The sequence below is a fragment of the Solea senegalensis genome, linkage group LG13, assembly GCF_019176455.1.
Source record: "Solea senegalensis isolate Sse05_10M linkage group LG13, IFAPA_SoseM_1, whole genome shotgun sequence".
Lineage (NCBI taxonomy): Eukaryota > Metazoa > Chordata > Actinopteri > Pleuronectiformes > Soleidae > Solea > Solea senegalensis.
In genome coordinates this window covers 22,457,507-22,477,603 of record NC_058033.1, presented here as the reverse complement: position 1 = coordinate 22,477,603, position 20,097 = coordinate 22,457,507, and the positions used below count along the sequence as shown (strand labels likewise).

The window sequence follows — 20,097 nt, the reverse complement described above, 5'->3', positions numbered from 1 at the left end:
CTGAATAATGTCTCTGCAGGTAAAATCCCAACAAAGACACTCGAGTAAAAGGTTAATGTGAATGAATGTGTGAATGTGACGCAGACACAGAACAAACTAACTTTCCCGGTTAATGAGAAACTTGTCTGCAGTCTGCACGTACTTCTCTGTGGTGAAAATATAACCGATGACATCCTTGGACAAACCGAGACACATTCCAATGACACACGAGACGACACCTGCACGTCAGAAAAGACAAAAGAGTCCAACAGAGAACTTCATGGTGATACAGCAGCTTCACTGTCAAACTACAGAGGAGATTCATACATGCACCAGCGACGGAGACCCTGCTGGCCAGTTTGGCTCGCTCTGTGTTCCCAGCACCGAGAGCGTTTCCCACGCGGACGCTGGCGGCGACAGAGAAGCCCATCGGAAACTGTGGAAACAAACAAACTCAGATCACCGACGCTCTTCGAGGTGAAAATGAAATGGCCGGTTGAGTGGAAGTCACCATGTAAACGACAGCAGCCAGCTGATACACGACAGACTGAGCCCCTAACTCCACCTCACTGACCACGCCTGCGAGGAAACCTGCGATCTCGTACAACCACCACTCCAGACAGAACATCAACATGCTCGGGACGGCCAGCTGCAGGAACGATCCCCACTCCTGCAGACAGTCTCGGGACCAACCTGTCACCACACAAGAGATGGAAAATTCAGATTTATATCATTAAAGAAACATTTTTACTTCCCTTCCAGTGATAGACAAACATTTTCTCTCTGTCAAAGTTAATGATGGGAAAAGCTTGATTTTACACATCTGTTAATCTCACTAATGTTCCAGGAAAGTTCCTGTCGTTCATTACAGTTAACACAGAGATGATGTTGGTTCTGTATCGACAGATGTGCAGAATCTCCATGAGCAGGAGTCCAGCTCCACACAGTAAAAACATAGCTCTGTTAACATCACTTGAATCAACACGGCTCTGAAACAATCAGAGAAAATCAAATCAATACTGAAGATTGGATATGAGGCTCACTTTTATCGATCATGCAATCAAACTAAACACACACTGTTCTCCAGTGTTTTTCCCACAAAAATGTCTTAAAGAAATCATTGAAAAAAAAACAACGATGAAATAAAAGAAAGTTATTTCTACAGAAATTCAATGCTGTAAACTCACCATCCCATGTGGTTTTGTGCAGACCTCTGACGCAGATATACACAAACAAGAACACGGCCAGAGAATACTGGGAGATGGCGTTAGCAGCTGCAGATCCACTACAGACCAAATACAAGGGAGAAGATCAAGGTTAACCACTCACTCACTCACTCACTCACTCACTCACTCTCAGATAATCTACAGCAGCTTTAAAGGGCCAATATGCAACTGGTTTTTAGAAAAATACCTTTTTCTGGAAGTAAATGAAGCTTGTTCTGAATCCAAATACTGAGCTGGTCATCACAACACACTCATCATCATCATCATACAGGATATAATGAGCATTTAAAAGGTAACGGATAATGATCATGATGGAGGAGTGTCTCATAAACACCTCGTCACCTCAAATGACCTCATTTGAATTCAGGATATTTATATCCAGGCGTTGGCGGTACTCGAATGCAACTGTCGGGAGGTTTTTAACAAACACGCAGAGGAGGAGGAGGAGACCATGTCTTTCACGGTGGAAGAATACACCAAATGTTGCAAAAAGAAATCAGTTTTAATGGAAGTCTCAGGATGAACATCTTCCTGAGCTCTTCTTCAAAAGCACAGTGAATCACCTCAACATAGTACTAGATAGTACTCAGCACTTAGTCCGAGTAGAAGATAATATTCCTGATGTATTGTGAGGCAGAGTGTTGCATATTACACCTTTAAACGCCTCCATCTTTGCTCGGTGTGACACTGATTACTTCCACCTCTGGGTCCATACTCACGCAACCCCCATGTCTAGAAGACCGAGGAAGACGTGGTTTATTATTGCATTTAAAATATTCCCCATGGCTCCGGTTATCACCTGTGGCCACATGATGCCCTGTAATCCAGAGCAAAACAGTGCACCTGCTGTTTGTTCCTGTCTCACAGTACATGATCCTCTCACACGCGCACACACACACACACACACACACACACACACGCACACACACGCACACACAACGCCTTGTTACCCACAAAGTTTCAGTCATTCCGTGACAGTACAGAGACATTAAGTGCACCTGATTCTGCAGATACCTCCCCTGCAGCTGGTACATGAAGGCAGCCTGCAGACACCGACACAAGGCAGTGAATGAGCTTAATTAGATCAATAATGCAACACAACAGCCATTCAATACACAACAACACTCAGTAAATGCTCGGAGGAAGCTGAACTCACAGGCAGAGCCGGCATAAAGATCTTCACGTACAGCTGCGAGATTCTTAACGGCAGAGCAGGAAAAAGGGGGAAATTATAAATAACTGATGAGAAACGCGGCGTCGGATGCTTGTTGGTGTTATTGTGTGTCTGTGCTTCACCTGGCGACATCTGCGCTCTGCCTCACAGCCAGTAAAATTGGCTGAGTGTTAATGAGGACGGCCCAGCAGGGGAAACAGGCCAAGAGCAGGATCAACACGCCGCGCTGCAGAATCACCCCGACACGCTTCAGGTTACCACTGCCGTACGTCTGCCAGAGAGGGGTCAGGGGGGCACCGTTAAAGAACAGAGGGTAAAACAAACAGATGAGAAGCAGCTGCATCAAACAGCTGAGGGTGACCCCTGACCAAGTACCTGAGATATGAGCGTGTCACACGCAGATGCCAAGCCACTGCCAATGGAAATGCCCGTGACGTTTATCACCTGAGTTAAAACAATAATCCACATTTGATAACAATAAACACACAGATATGGAAATCAATAACTGTCTTAAGTAAAAGAAGTGAGTGAGTGAGTGAGTGATCCTGAAGAGCAACAACATGCCAATAACAGCAGAAACTGGAGCTCACCCACCGCGATCGCTAAAGCCACACCGGCCAGCTCAGTTTTGCCCAGGTGACCACAGAACACCATGCTGACGAAGCCGATCAGGAAACTCATCAACTGTGAGATGATCTTTACAAATGCATTAAATCAGTGAAACAAACACAAGTGAGCAACAACACATGAAACTTCATTCTCTAATAATATACACGTTTATGTCTTTATGTCTTTGGTTCTGCTGCTGTTACTGCTGCTGTTAGTGTGTTTGAAGACGATTATTTATTTATAAACAAACTCACACACAGATTAGTTAGATTTGACTGGTGAGGAACTTTTGATTTAATGAATGTTCTTGTCATTTCATTTGTAATAAAGTCTACAGATCACAAAGTATTGAAGGCATTTATTATTGTTATCATCTTTATTATTATTATTATTATTGTTATCATCATCATTATTATTATTATTATTGCTACATAACACGACAACATGTGAATAAATTCTTCATGTAATAATTATTGTTGTAATGAAGCAGCAGTGGAGTTAGTCAGAGCAGATGAGTGACAGTGTTTCCATCTCACCACAGGTCCGGCCAGTTTAAGGAAGTGAATGGTTTCATTCTTGTAGTCCACTGGTATCCAGCGTGTGATGCAGGATCCGCAGCATGAGTCAACGCCGCCGTGCCCGGCAGCAGGAGAGGGGGACTCGTCTGCTCTGGACCGTCCACTGACTCCCGCACATGCACTGGTTAAATCTTCCATTGTGAAATGAGCTTTGGCAGAAAAGAGAGAAAACAGCTGAATGATGTCGGTACAGTACACGTCCTGTCAGACAGAGACAGAAACACTGGCACTAATCAATAACCAATTACCTGGGTAATAATGAATAACCAGGGCTTTGTTCACCGTCTGTGAGGATGAGCAGATATATATCGCTACAAGTCAAACCCGCTGATAACCTGTCCACTCTAAACGCTGCCAAAACAGAGAGGATTTTTCTGCCCCGCTCATTTGCTTCTCTCCCTCCCCACAAGTCAGAAGAACGAATGTTGTTTTTATCCACAGTGAGAAGAACACAACCCTGTGTCTGCAGCTGCACGCGGTGAACAGGTTACACTCGTGTTACAGGGTTCAAATGTTTCAAAGGTGAAGATCCGACTGGATCACAGTCTAACAAACGCTTCACATTCAACATGTAAGACTTGAAACTTGTCTGAACACAAGGGCAGATGTTTGGTGTGAGGTGGGAGACGAGGCCTCACAGGAGGATACAGCAGAGGCTCAGTCAAACAACAGAACATAAAATCATCATAAAATAGCTGAAGGTTGAAGGGATAGTTCACACAGTTACAGCTGAACATTGATATTTGATGTAACACCGCTCTCTGTTAATGTTTCTGTGAGCGGAGGCTGTGAAACCTTTACAATCATGTGACTGCTGCACTTTCCTGTGATTGGGACACACCCTAAAATCCAAATATCAATATCAAATAAAGCCTCATATTTGCCCTCACTGAGGCAAACACGTGCCGTTCTCCTGCCTCGGCGTCACTGTGCTGCGTGAAGCTCCCAGCGAGTGGTGCTGTTTTGCTCTTCACTAAAGTTTGTTTGTTCCTCAGCGACGAGTCAGAGCCGAGCGAACGTACGCTCGTTCATTCTCTGCTTTTATTGACTCCAGGGTCAAAAGGACGAGAGAAGAAGAGAAACAAGAGAGCGAGAAATGAGCAGAGGAAGGAGGTGACACCACACCACCGAGTGTAGGCTGTCATTCATTCTGCAGGTTCAGTGATGCAGTGAGGCCCCACCACACACACACACACACGTAAATATGTTCCACCAACCAGAGGAGCTGGCGTCGCCGTGACGTCACACTGCAGTTCTTCTCGGGCTCCACTGGATGACAGTGGCAAGTCACCGCTCACACACGCCGACCAGCCGTCAGTCTGCGTGTGTGTGTGTGTGTGTGTGTGTGTTTGGGTGGGGTTCTCGTTGGATGGGCAGTGATGGGGTATTGAGGAGGTGGAGAGGGTTTACTGGAGGGGGTAGGTGAGTTGATGGAGGTGTAGAAGGCGGCGGGGGCAGCAAAATCGCAAATGAGAGGAAATTGTTTTGAGTCACAGCAGATTTGGTGGCGTGAGATAAGGCTGATGACGGTGGCTGTGGTGTGATTAGGATTAGGGTGGGGTGCATGGGGGTAAGTGTTTGGAGAGACTAGAAGGTAGTGGTGATGATGATGACGATGATGATGATGGAGCTGGGGGTGGGGGAGTGTGTGTGTGTGGAAGCAGGTTTTGGGAGGGGTGAGGGTATTTTCACTGTGCTTTTATCTGTGTGAATTTTTCCCTTTACTATGAGAGTGGGGAATTGAGAGAAAGATGAGGAGATGGGAGGTTTAGATAATGCCGGCCAGAGGGAGCAGGAGAGGGCAGAGCATGTCACACAGGAAAGATAGAGTGCCATGGAACAAGAAAGAGTGGACCAGACAAAAGAAGTGCACATTTGATAGACAGGCGAGAAAAAAGAGGATGAGAGGATGGATGAGGGAGGGCTGAAAGAGTGACAGAGTGATTTTCAACGTGTCCTCTCTTCCCTTCTTCGCCGGTTACGTTGTGGGAAGCTTGGGTGATGACAGCTTTAGGGGTTTTTAGAGGGAACAATGACGCAGAGAGACGCGTCGCATCTGCTCCAACTGATAATGACGACGTCTAAAAACCATAATAACAATAATAAGCAGCTTCTCGTGGAACCCTAAAACCGCCGGCACGTGACGCACGCGTCAGAGATTATCACACATGACACTCTGCACTGGACACACAGAGCTGGCTATCTCACGTCCACAGTGTGTGTGCGTGTGTGTGGTCAGGGTGAGACACAAAGAGAGACAGAGGTGGAAACAGAGAGGAAAAAAGGGGGAGTGAGAGGAGAATGGATTACGCTGAGAGTCTGTCATCGCACACGCCACACATTTACATCTGCATGATGAACACAAGACTGTCTTAGGCTAGCGTCAGAAAACGAAAAGAACGCCTTCATAGTCGTGTCATTCTGTCATTTAGCTTTTATGAGAAAATAAAGGAAATCACATCCGTGGGGTTCAGAGAACACTGAACCCCACTGAGGAGGATTATTGTGGGGATGTGAGGTGTTGGATCATCTCCACCATGTCAGGGCCTTCATCTGAATTTTCAACAGTTTGACTTTAGTGTTTCAGAGGAACGTTCACAAACACTGTTGTGTTGGAGCCAGATGTGGAGATGAAGCCTGAGCTTCAGACACATGACATGTCCGGCTTCTCAGGTTCACAGGATTGATGACGTTAAATTAAATGTCACAGGTTACAGCTCCGCTCTTCATTTAAAAAACGCCACCTCGCCTGATTCTTCTCCATGACTCATCCAAGCTCCACAACAATGCAACAGATGCTGTTTGGTCCCAGATGACACGCTTTCATCAGGGACTTCATGCAGGACATCGTGTGAGACACCTCCCATTCAGTGTGTGTGTGTTGTTATTTTGAATGAATGGATGAATGGATGAATGTGTGGGGTTATAGGCTCCTGTTATGTGTGGTTGAAGTTCATGCATGGAACTGATTCTGTGCTTCATTGATTCAGAGGAGACGAGCTCATCGCTGGTCGACCTTGAGCACAATCGCTTCTCACACTGTTTCAATCTTTTCATTTTGTGAGACTAAATATTTATCAACAACAAACAGCTCAGTGTTAAAGACGTGGACTGCAAACGTCACTTTAGATATTTCACTCTTAGACATTTCACCAGTGGCTCGTGAACCCGTTTGACCCAGATTCTTTCATCTACTGTCTGCACATGTTCTGTGTTCACATGTGAAAAAAGCTTAAGGTCACTCTTAATCTGAACATGAAAGGAAATGTGGAAACAGTCTGAACAGTGTCACAGTGTCTTGTTGTGCTTCTGCTGCTCAAGAGAATGATAAATACAGTGTTTGTCAAAGTGCTCCACGTTGTATTTGAACAGAGATTATGCAAATACGTGGAATTATCACTCAACTCAATAGTGTACAACAAAGGTCACAAGGTCAAATAATCTGTGACTATAAACGAACATTTCCACTCGTTTCTCATTGAAACACTAACAACATAAACTTTCCAAACTCAAGTGGCTGCAAAATCAACAATCCACAGGTTGCCCATTGATGCTGTTGCCATGGCAACATTGTAAAAAAAAAGTCTGAAAACAAAAAGTTGCTTTAATGTCTGTAAAATAAAAATAAACCAAAATGAAACATGTGAGAGACGTGAGACACAGACATAAAGAGATTGAGAGACAGGAGAGACCAGAGAGTGAGGACACAGGACACAGCAGCGAGGACACAGCACAGTGATGAGGACACAGGACACAGCAGTGAGGACACAGTGGTGAGGACACAGAACACAACAGCGAGGACACAGGACACAGCAGTGAGGACACAGGACACAGTGATGAGGACACAGGACAGAGCAGTGAGGACACAGGATAGGACACAGTGATGAGGACGGGACACAGCAGCAGGACACAGGACACAGCAGTGAGGACACAGAACACAGCAGCGGGACACAGGACACAGTGATGAGGACACAGTGTGAGGACACAGCAGTGAGGACACAGCACACAGGACACAGCAGACACAGTGGACACAGTGGTGAGGACACACAGGACACAGCAGTGAGGACACAGGACACAGCAGCAGGACACAGGACACAGCAGTGAGACACAGTGAGGACACAAGACACAGCAGCGAGGACACAGGACACAGCAGTGAGGACACAGTGGTGAGGACACAGGACACAGCGTGTGCAGACGTGGAGCATCTTCTTCCTTCTTCACGCTCATGACTGAACCTAAAGCTTCCACTAATACAAATAGACTGAATTAATGTTGTTCTTGTTCAGGGACATGAAAGTGGACAGAGGAAATTAGGGAGGGGAGAAAGATGGTGGTGGTGGTGGTGGTGGGGGTGTGATGAGGCTTGAAAAGAGATGAAGCTGGGAGGAGGAGGGAGGAAGGAGGAAGGTAGGGGAGTGAGAGTTAAATGCAGAGAGAATGAGAATGAATGATGATCTGCTCCTGCAGCATGTTTCATCCTCACTGTTGGATTCAGCATGTGTGTGTGTGTGTGTGTGTGTGTGTGTGTGTGTGTGTGTGTGTCAGGCTGGTGTTTAAACAACGTGTTCAATATTAGATCAAAAATAAACGTTTACAATGTTCCTCCTTGGTTTCTTCTAGAACTAAAGTATTTTCATAATCGATTCATCCGTCGTTAAATGTCTCAAATGTCAAATTTTTGTCCACAAACCAAAATATTCAGTTTTAATGATTTATTTTCTTTCTCCTTTTTATGGAGCAAACAAACAAAGAAAATATTCACATTTAAGAAGCTGAAACGACCAGAAATCATGTTTTAATCATGAAAACAGTTGAGGATTCATTTAGTGATGGAGTCATCGTTTCAGCTCTAAACTAAAGTCTTTAATCTCAGTGACTTCACACAACAAGCACAAATAACAACTTTAACTCATTCAAATATGATGTGAGTTTTTATGTGAGGAGCAGGTGAAGTGATTCACTTGCTTCTGTACATGTGCTTTATTGGCTTCACTGTAATTGTGCAGTTAATGTGATTTACATCAAATGTAATTTTCTTTCCCACTGTGACCTTTTTCTGTCTGTGGCATTTCACTTGTCTCTGTCTGCACAGCTGCTGGTTAATAAAAGGATGTTTGAGTCTGAACGACGGCGTTTAAGTGCAGTCGCTCACGATTTGTCGTCAAAATGAACGAATGAACTTATTGAATCAGTTCCAGGTTTTAGACGATGTGGAAACAAGTGGTTTTCTGACCTCAGCTGGAGCTGTGGGATAATGACTGAATGAATAAATGACTCAAAGCACGTTTGACTTTTAACGAATAATCAGTAAAAACAGCAGAAAAGAAGCAGAAACCTGCAGCTCGTGGAGAAACATCTTTAAACCAAAGCTCTAATCCACGTGTTTACGTCTGACTTTTGTCTGTGGAGGACGAGACGTGATCTCCAATCACTCCCACGTCAAACTACTCTGCACTGACACAGAGTTTCTCTCTCTGACTCCAATCAGACGTCCACATGACATCTGGGGGTGAATGTGCAAATTTTCCCATCTACTACTGTGTGTTGTGACATCAAACATGAATCACTGCAGAATAAAACACAGAATAAAACAGAATAAAACTCAGGATAAAACACGGAATAAAACACGGAATAAAACAGAATAAAACTCAGGATAAAACACACAGAATAAAACACAGAATAAAACAGAATAAAACTCAGGATAAAACGAATAAAAATAAAACAGAGGATAAAACTCAGGATAAAACAGGAATAAAACAGAATAAAACAGAATAAAACACAGAATAAAACAGAATAAAACAGAATAAAACACAGAATAAAACTCAGGATAAAACACGGAATAAAACATGGAATAAAACACAGAATAAAACTCAGGATACAACAGAATAAAACAGAATAAAACTCAGAATAAAACAGAATAAAACTCAGGATAAAACAGACTAAAACAGAATAAAACAGAATAAAACAGAATAAAACTCAGAATAAAACACAGAATAAAACAAATAAAACACAGAATAAAACAGAATAAAACAGAATAACACACAGAATAACACATAGAATAAAACACAGAATAAAACACAGAATAACACACAGAATAAAACACAGAATAAAACAGAATAAACACAGAATAAAACAGAATAACACACAGAATAAAACACAGAATAAACACAGAATAAAACAGAATAAAACTCAGAATAAACACAGAATAAAACAGAATAAAACACAGAATAAAACACAGAATAAAACACAGAATAAAACACAGAATAAAACAGAATAAAACACAGAATAAAACAGAATAAAACTCAGAATAAAACAGAATAAAACACAGAATAACACACAGAATAAAACAGAATAAAACACAGAATAAAACAGAATAAAACACAGAATAAAACAGAATAAAACACAGAATAACACACAGAATAAAACACAGAAAAACACAGAATAAAACACAGGCAAACGCCTCTATGAGCAAAGGGAAAGGAAAATAATGAGGATTTGTTGTAGGAAACAATGGATATTTAAGATTTCTGATGCTTTTCATGTTGGTAAAAAGCATATTTGACTCAACATGCCTCATATAATATTGCATTTAGATGAATAACATGAGCAGTGACATTAATTGGACTCTCCAGTTTGACTCCAGCCACAGAGAGTGTGAGGGTTGTGTCACAAATATGTGGATCCTTCGCTGCAGCGACACTCAAATAAACAACCTTATAATGGCAGTAAATCAACGTTTCCACTGGTCAAAGTAACCACGACAACTCTTTTATAGACACGTTTTATTTTTAACCTGTGTTTAAATGCTGCTGTTTAATGGCTATAATCTCCCTCCTTCATTAACATTTGCTCTTAATCATGCGGCTGATGAGGATTTTTAAAATCTCTCTCAAAGGTTGAATCATCTTTTCGTCTTTTTTCCACTGTGACTTGAACTGGTGGAGATTGTGTTTGTGGATTTTGACAATGAATGCAGTTTATGTGACAATATGGCATTGTGAGTACACAGCTGTGGGCTGTGATTGCAACGTCGCTCTCTCTCTCTCTCTCTCTGTGTGTGTGTGTGTGTGTGTGTGTGTTGCCTACAGGTGACTCATCGCACTGCAGATGACCACAATGTTTCTCTGTTGCTGGAGCGCTCACCACTCTCCTTCCACCTTTTTTCTCTCACTCCCTTTTCCCCCGCTTCACTTCTTCCCCTCTCACAATCGTCTGCTATCTCTTTTTCATCCAGATTATATCATCTGTCTGCACGCCACCAAAAAAACCCGACATGCAACACATGCAGCAGACAAAGAAGCAGAATGTGTCTATCTGTCTGTTTAGTGTGGAACACTGTGCTGCAGCAGCAGCAGCAGCAGCAGCAGCAGCAGCAGCAGCAGCAGCAGCAGCAGCAGCAGCAGCAGCAGCAGCAGCAGCAGCAGAGCCATCATCCAGCCCAGGTATAATGAGCCATAATGTCATGTTACAATCTGATTGGCAGAGAGGGGCGGGAAAAAGAGGCTGCTGACAAAGAAAGAGAGAGAGAGAGAGAGAGAGAGAGAGGGGGAAATAATAATAATAATAATAATAATGATGATGACGATGATGATGATGATGATGGTGAGCGGCCGTGAGGCGAAACAAAGGCAGCATAAAAAAGGTGAGGATCAATTTGTGCCTGCACCTCATTTTCTCCCCCCACAACCTCAATCAATCACAACCATTTACAGCATCTCTGTATCTGTCTGTCTCTCTGTATCTGTCTGTCTCTCTGTGTCTCTCTCATTTCTTGCCCTCTGCTTTTCTGTCATCTGCATCCAGAGATCACAGAGACTAGAGATTACAAAGATTACAGAGATTAGCGTTTGTTTAGACAGAAGTAAATATGTGACATGGAGGTGGATTTTTGATGCCATCCCACTTTGACCAGAAGGACAAATGTGAAGATCGAAAGCTTTTTAACACTGAGCACATTTTGCATGACTGCAATCACGCGACAGTTTGTGTTACTGGAAAAAGTTTGTGAAAGCTGTGAAGTTACGTGTGGTTATTACGGTAATTTAGCTCCTGAGAATCATGGTCTTTGGCACCAGAGAGGAGAGAGTTGAAAAAACGCCTGTGCATAGTTTGCATTTTTTTGGCCTGTTTTTTTTTTGTGTTTTCAAATTTAATTTTTTTTCCTGTTTAGTTTTTCTTCATTTTAAACTGTTAATACATCATTTTAACATGCAGTGAATTGCAAATAACTGCCAGATATTTAAAGTAATGGACACAAGTTTCAAACAAAAAAAAGCACTTTTTTCTTTTTAAAGGTTAAACAACATTTAAAACCTTTGAAATGACAAAGGAATTAAAGGTACAGTGTGTAAAATCACTCAGTTATTGTTTGTTGTCTATAGTAAATACACAAATGGTCTCCAGAGAGCGGACCTGGCGCTCGACGTAAATATAAAAGGCTCCTTGTGGAATAATGGGAAACAATGCATATGAAAAACCCCAAATATAATAAAAATTTAAATGACAAAATAATTCACAGGTGTGTGATGCACTTAAATCATAATAAATGCTCCAGTTTATGGTCTGTCTCTCAAATCTGAATTTTTGTGTCTGCACCTATAATTTACAGAGCTGAAACAATTAATCGATGAATCGATTACTAAATTAATCGACAACTATTTTCATAATGCTTTCTTCATGATTAAATCAAGATTTCCGATTGTTTCAGCTTCTTAAATGTGAATATTTTCTTTATTTCTTTGCTCCATAAAACAAAGAAATCATTAAAAGTGAATCAATTTGGTCTGTGGACAAAACAAGACATTTGAGAACATCATCATTTCCAGGTTTGACGAACACTGATCAACCTTTTTGTAAAGTTTTCTGATATTTTATGGACCAAACAATTAATCGAGATATAATATGTATATGTGTGTGTGTGTGTGTATAGACAGATAGACAGATGCAGATATATATATATATATATACATATGTATATATAGACATATATATATATATACATATATATATATATAGATATATATATATATGTATATATGTAGATTTTTAGAACTGCCCAAATCAAAGCCTGCTTGACAAAAAGATTAGATAGATTAACCTAATCTCGGACATGCACATGCTGGCTGGCATGACATGTGTGTCAGTCACACACACACACACATAGTATTTACATTGTAATTACCCCTGAGCCTCTCTCAGAGTCCCTGTGGGGCCTCAGGCTGAAGACGGTCTCAGAAGAGTCCCAGTTGTCCCATTGAGGAGATCATTAGCCTGGTTAGAGTAATCCACACAATCTGTGTGTGTGTGTGTGTGTGTGTCGCTTGTGTGTTCATGCGTTAACTGGCTGTTAAATGGACTCCGCGGCCTTTAGTGTCCGTGAACATTAGCTTTATTGGTGTGATCTGAAAAGTTATTTAGTGACAGCTGGGATTTCCCTCCCCAGGGACGCGGCCACTGACGCCTCATAATAGCAGACATGAATGGGAGGGGAAATAGGCGTTAAATTGAAAGGCCTGGAAACAAACGCCTGAAACACACCCTTGAAATAAATTTAAAAAACATTTCAAGCTTAGAAGAAATGATTTGTTTAATTGCATCTTAATTTTATCCACAGAAATAATAATGTTTTATTATCTTCTGATTGAAAATCTGATCTCGTTTTAAATTTAATGAAGTTTTAATCCACAAAATCATTAGTAACAAAACGATTTTTGAATATAATATTTTGTGAGAGGCCTTCATAAGAACACACACACACACACACACACACACAGTGATGTTGTTGTTTTTCTTCCATTAGTGTCCAGTGTTGTATTAAAGAGAGCAAACATCTACATGCAGATGTTCCTCCAGACTCTGTGAACCAGCGTGACCCGAGCCAATCAGCAGCCGCCCTCTCTGTCTTTATCTCGCTCTGCCTCTGCTTTCTCCTCCCTCTGCCATTTTCCCTCCCCACGCCGCTGTTGGAAAAAAATTATCTTCTCTTTGCACTCCCCGCTGGAAAAGAGTGAGGGGTAAAGGGGCATGCTGAGGGAGGGAGGGAGAGAGAGAGAGGGGGAGCGAGAGGGGGAGAGAGCAACTGATTGCTCCTATTGTTATAAGAGTGAGGCTTGCAGCCTCATAGTGGATAATTGGCACGAATGGAGGGTAATGTATTTGGATGAGGAAAGGAAGTCAAAGAAAAGGCAGTGAAAAGGCTCCTGGACGAGAGGCTGAATTTAAATATTTGACATGAAATGTAAACATGGTGTCAAGTGTTTTATTTTTATTTATATTTGACGCAAATGTGAAATAATACAATAACAGAATCGTTTTTTTAATATATGAAAAAAAACCAAGAAGATTTTCCATTATTTCGATTATTAATCGATTACTAAATTAATCGATGATCATCGATTCATCAGTGTGAAGCTTTTTCATGATTAAAACTGGATTTCTGATTGTTTCAGCTGCTTAAATGTGAATATTTTCTTTGTTTCTTTGCTCCATAAAACAAAGAAATCATTAAAAACTGAATCATTCCGAGAAACAAACACTGATCAACATTTTTTTTCATGGACCAAACAGTTACTCGATTAATCGTGAAAATAATTGACAGATTAATCGATTATGAAAATAATGGTCAGTTGCAGCTCTCGATGATGATTTACAGTATTTATTATGAATGAACACAGTTAGTTACCAGCTAAATTACAAGGCAAATTAAAATGTGTATATATATATTATATATATATACACATTAAAGTGAATGTATATGAAGAAGTCAGCGGTCTGTAGCTGAATCTTTCCTCCTCACAGATTTGAAAACAGTTTGTGTGAATGAGGTGAAACTGAGAATGAGTCACACTTTCTTTTGTCCTCGCTGTGATGAATTAAAAATGCCTTCACTCAATGAAAGCTCTTATGCAGAGATGTTCAGGTGCTCTGACGACGACGTGTTGAAGTTTAAAGTCTACGGTCTAAGTTCAAGAAGGTTGATTTGTCTCATGTTATGTGTCGTTTATATTTGAGATTTACATAAAACATTATTATATTGTGATTTTAGTATGTTTCTTTATCCTGGAGCTTAACGTCAGATCAAAGACAAATGAATAAATCAGATTGAATTATACACACGCGAAGCAGAGGATACTTTTTATCTAACAAATCCTGGTTTATATAATGAATTTGAAAGTTAAGAAAAACGTGAAAAGTGTCCATGATACTGAACGTCTGCTAAATCTAATCGATGATGTTGTTACTCTCCATTTTCCTCCCTGTAACAACAGCTGTGTATAATAATATAATACAGCTGTCACGCAGTCCTTTGTTCCTGTGCTCAAGAACAAGCTCTGCCATCATTTCCTGGCATTCACCATGTTCTTATTCCCTCTCTCGCTCTTGTTTTCATCTGCATGTGTCCTTTTCATTCCTGTCAAACACTTTGAGAAAGTGCTTGATGGGAGGCAGGTGTTAAAATAAAGTCTGACTCGACTGGAGGAAGAAAAGAAAACGTCAAACTCACTGTAAACTTAAAGGTTTAAGACTTAACTGCAGAGATAATGACTGCGCAACACTTTCCAGAAGGTCTAATAATAATATAAATCAATAATAACAATAATAATAATACTAATAATCCCTGCACGAGCATAAGCATAAGTAAGAAAACACATGACAGGTGATGCAGAAAGCTCGCTGACCTTTAACCAGCAGGATGACATCACGTGGTGCATCACATGACTGCATTGTGAAAAATCAAGCATGCAGTGTAATCACACAGAAAATGTTACTCCGTCATCAAAGCCACTCCTGCACATCCCTCTGCATGTGTGTGTGTGTGTGTGTGTCTATTTCATATTCCAGTCACAAACCATGTGGTGCAACTTCTGAAATGGTACGATTTGGTATTTCAGGATTTTTTTTTTTTTAAGGGAGGGGGTGGTTGATAAGTTTTGTGCCTCAAGGTCTGTCTGGGATGGGATGATGGGATGGCTGCACCTCCTCAACGCTCAACACGCTCAACATGGCTCCATATCACTCATGAAAAACAGGGATGTGGAAACATTTGCATTCTGTCAAAGACGCTGCAAAGACCTCGGAGTTCTTGTGTGTGCGTGCGTCGCAAATGAGTGCACTTGTAAGACTATCATCTCTGATATTATTTTGTGTGAGTGTGAGTGTGTGTGCGTGTGCGTGTGTATACAGTGTGTCTAAATTGGAAGGCTGTAATTAAATGCGTAGACCTCTCCACTATCTCCTCCTCCAGCCAGCGCCAGTGACGCACAAACCGCAGCACAGCCATGAGTCATCAGGCCCCCAGGATCACCACCCCTCCTTCCATCTCTCTATCCCTGCCTCCATCCACCTCTACACAGCTCTCTATAACCCTCTCTGCCTCTCACTACACATTCCTATGTCCCACTCTTTCTAAATTACCCAGCATCCTTCTCCCCCTCCGGCACGCACACGATGCAAGCAAACGCCTTTTCTCTATACACTCCTTGAGATTCGTGTTCAATTTCCACCTCAATCCGACACACTCCTGTTTATCTCTCTCTCTCCACATCTGGCCATCTCTCTCTCTCTCTCTCTCACCCCCACCACCTTCCCTCTTCACTCGCTCTGTCTTTACCCTTTTTTTATCTCCCCTGTTAACCTCTCCACGCCCACCCGTGAACCAAGGGGTTATTACGCTTGCCACAGTTGCGGGCAGGAAGGGGAACAGAAGGTGACACAGGGAGAGGAAAACGAGAGGTGGAACGGTGGGAGAGGAGGCGGCGAGTGAAGGAGCAGAATGGACAGTGTGAGAGGGAACAAGAGAGACACAGAGGGAGGGAGGGAGGGAGGGGAGGGATGATTTGAGGCATTTGCCACCTGGCTTCCTGAATCATTATCTGACTCATGCTAATCTCTTATCTCCTCAGCCAGCACACACACACACACACACACACACACACACACACACACACACACAGGAAAACTTATATCTTCAAACTAAAACGAGCAATAGCAGCATTTTTGAGTATCAGACAGAGGAAGGGAAGAAGATTCAGAGCGGATGAGAAACACTCAAAGGACGGAGAGAAGAGGATCTCTCCCTGTCTCTCTTTTCTGTCTCTCTCTCTCTCCTCTGTCTCTCTCTCTCCTTCGTCTGACCAAGTCGCCAACGTGGTTTAAGAGGAAAAAAGGGGATGTTTCATTTTCCATCTGTGTGAGTGTTTATGATATGAGTAGGAAGGAGAGCGTATTAAGCGTATGAGTCATAAATGTGCGCGCCTCTGTGCCCCACCAACGCCCTGCAGAGAGGTTGCATCCACAGCTGCAGGAGGGATAAAAAAAGGCAATTTCGTGCTTTACTTGGTGTGGTTATCCAATTAGTTAGACAAAACATGTGGCTAAGCGGATGTGTACCAATATGCTTCTGTTTCTGATAGATGTTTCATCCCCGCGAGATTCTTCACAAATATGTAGCAGAGCTGTGTGATGAAATATTACACTCTGGGTGCAATCCTGTTTGATTTCATTATTTTTTTGTATTTGGCTTTAGTCGTTTGACTTTGGCAGAGGGGATCACGGACTATTATCCTCTGAGCTGACAGTGATAATTCCAGGTATTCTGTGCACAGATGCTGCATAAGCTCTGTGTTCATTAACAAAAGCCACGTGGCTCGATTGCTCAAGGGTTTCCTAAAAGAGAAAGTATTAGTGATCATGTGGTTGTGCACTTTAAACACGTGTACATCCTGAACATTCCCGATAAAGACACTGCGCTTTTCAGCACGTGACAGAGCCCGGTAATTATTTATGTAAATGTGTTCTTGGAATCGGATTCACCTGTAAAAATAATAATAACACAAACCTGCGGCTTTAATACAGATTAATGTATTAGAATAATGAGGCTCTGGAGAAGTTCACTTCAATACTAGATTGGTATAAAAATAAACTGTGCACCACCTCCTCACTTTGTAGCTCTGAAAGGAACAGGGAACTTGTCTTTATTTCATACTCTGTGTGTGTGTGTGTGTGTGTGTGTGTGTGTGTGTGTGTGTGTGCTGTATACATATGCAGGGTACAAATGACACAGTTGGTGCTTCAGAGCTTCAAAGCCTTGCAGTGGGCGAGTGACTCAACGTCACAGCGTCAGATACTACTCCACTGGAGTACCCCACATTTATTTGTAACATCTAAAATATTTATGGCCTGGATTTTTCTGCCTAAAGCAGACGGCGAAACAGACTTTTAATAGCTCACGAGTGTCGAGCTCACAAAAAAACTAAATGCTTAGAAAACAGTGTCAGTCGGTGATAACATCAGCGAGTGTGGGACTTAAAATGATCGCCTGGAGCCTCTACAGCCTCATTTCTGAATATATCTCAGCTCCTGAGATTGTTGGAAAAGCTACAAAAACAAAGTGATTTAGTGAGATATGTGTGTGGAGAGAAACGATTAATACGTGCAGATTGTGAAGCAGATTAGCAGATCATAATATGAGGCACATTATCAGACAAATGTTGACTTTCATTCCTTGGCCAATTTAGCCCGGGGGATCAATAAAGTATTTCAGATTCTTCTGTTAAGGATTCTGCTTGTTCTACGGTTTTTCTTATTTCTCTTCTGTGAACGTGAGTCACTTTAATCCCCAGGTCTCCATCTTAGAGTAAGAGAGAGATTCTCAAACCTTTTTCCACATTAAGAGCCTAAACGCTTCCTGACACGCCCCAAACTTATCAAACTATCTACTGTCAGCAACCGAGACTAACGGCGTGTTTTCACTGCCTCATCACGGCACGACAAGGCGCGGCATGGCACGGCTAAGCTGCGTTTTCACTAGCATAATACCTGGTACATGGCACTTCTATTTAGTACCTCCTCTGGAGAGGTTTCCAGTGTGCTGAGGCGTTACTATGCGCGACGTCGTCAGACTGAGTGTCATCACAGGAAGAGTCGTCCGACACACGGATCAAGCTGAATGATGCTGAACTGTACATCAGTTAAAAAGATTTAACAATCCTAAAAACAATTACCAGGGAAACGTCCGAAATCTCAATATTTAACAGAGGAGTCTGGTGGATTCAGCGACAGCACTGCTGACTCAGTCACTAAAAACAACTGCTTTACAAGTCACTAGGTAAAACGAGCTGGGACCAGAGGTGGAAAAGTTATGTCAGCTTGTCACGGACGCACAAAGACGTACACAAATGAAACACTAGACAAGCTCAGATACAAGAGGCCAAACTGCTGTGATACTCCCACTCCACTCTACTTTACCCAGCATTCTTAGCTTTAATGACTAGGATAGTGTACCATGAAAGCGGGGAGAGAGGGGGAGGAAATGAGCAGGGTGGAATCAAACTATGGGTCACAGCAGACGACCACTCTGTGTTTGAATATGTTGTTGCAGCTGATTCACCATCTTGTTCTTCTGTGAACTTGTTCTTCCTGTGTTTGCCTGCTGTAACAATGCTTCTCTTACCTCTTTTCACCTCCACATCAGTGATCTGTGCCCTCTCCTCCCCTCTGGTGGAAGCTGCTGATGCTCTGTTGACCTTCACAACAACACATGGTCAACAGTTAGCGGTTTCATTCTGTATCCACACTACACCGTTTACATTTAAAACATGTGGAGCCACTGAAAATGACGACACAGTTAAAAATCTCGTGACAGACGTCCACGCTGTGACTGATCAACACTGTTGCTGATACTTTGTGTACCTGTGTGGTCATGTGACCTCGGCTGGGGTTGGAGAGGCCGTTGCTCCCATGTTTTTCTCTTCATCTGCAAGTGAAGGAAAAGACAAATAAAGTGGACGTGGTGAAAAACGCTGTTTCTGCAGCAAACAGCTAAATTGCTGCTTTTTGTGATGTTGGTGTGATTGTGGTGCCTCCTAAGTCTTTTCAACCATGTAATTACTCATGTTTCAAAACAGTCAAGTTCTCAAGTATTCCACAAAGAAGTGCGATGTGCAAAGAGTGACTGCTGACAGTTTTCTTCTTCAGAATTCACAAAATAAATTATAAATGTGAGTCAACATGAGGGCTGAATCAGTCAGCCAGTGGGTGTTACACAACACAACGACACAAACCTCAACTAAGGTCCAACTGCAGTGTCTCTGAGACTCAAACTCTTCAAAGATTTTCTTTTATTACAAAATAAATGTGAGAGATCCAGAACAGTGTTTTATGCTGAAGAGGTCACAGCAGCACACGTTCATTTAATACAATGATGGCTTCACCACTCATCATCAACGTGTGAAGCCATGTTATGATAAAACATAGCATGAAGAGCTTTGGATTATTCACAGCCAGTGTGTGGACGAGCGTCCTGACCCCGACTCGACAAAGTTCATACATGAAAACAACTACACAGAGACAAACAACCACTCATGTTCACGTTCACACCTCTCCACTTCACCTAACCACAATCTGTACGTCTTTGTTCTGTGGGGAGAAGTCAGAGGACCTGCAGAGAGGCAGTGGAATCTTCTTCCTGTCCTGTGAGTCATCATTGCTAAATAATAGCCAGTGCCTGTCAAGCATACGTTTTCATACTTCA

At 42.2% G+C, this 20,097-nt stretch overlaps 1 protein-coding gene across 4 annotated transcripts in view; it reads right to left on the bottom strand.

The window, feature by feature from the left end:
* Nucleotides 1–20,097, bottom strand: part of LOC122779670 (multidrug and toxin extrusion protein 1-like) — a 38,109-nt gene that overhangs the window by 2,821 nt on the left and 15,191 nt on the right. For 2 of the 4 annotated variants that reach the window (XM_044042238.1, XM_044042240.1), the window contains 14 exons: nt 19,257–19,320; nt 19,018–19,090; nt 3,525–3,715; nt 2,974–3,075; nt 2,755–2,823; nt 2,502–2,650; nt 2,362–2,404; nt 2,204–2,248; nt 1,925–2,022; nt 1,167–1,264; nt 491–672; nt 307–415; nt 143–218; nt 1–13 (listed from right to left, as the gene is read on the bottom strand). The exon at nt 1–13 is cut by the window's left edge and continues 57 nt beyond it. In XM_044042238.1, coding sequence (XP_043898173.1) covers nt 1–13; nt 143–218; nt 307–415; nt 491–672; nt 1,167–1,264; nt 1,925–2,022; nt 2,204–2,248; nt 2,362–2,404; nt 2,502–2,650; nt 2,755–2,823; nt 2,974–3,075; nt 3,525–3,715; nt 19,018–19,090; nt 19,257–19,268 — 1,260 coding nt within the window. In that variant the 5' untranslated portion in view covers nt 19,269–19,320. Of the gene's footprint in view, nt 14–142; nt 219–306; nt 416–490; nt 673–1,166; nt 1,265–1,924; nt 2,023–2,203; nt 2,249–2,361; nt 2,405–2,501; nt 2,651–2,754; nt 2,824–2,973; nt 3,076–3,524; nt 3,716–3,814; nt 4,240–19,017; nt 19,091–19,256; nt 19,321–20,097 lie in introns of those variants that run through there. The other 2 variants (XM_044042242.1, XM_044042241.1) reach the window with 2 other exon arrangements.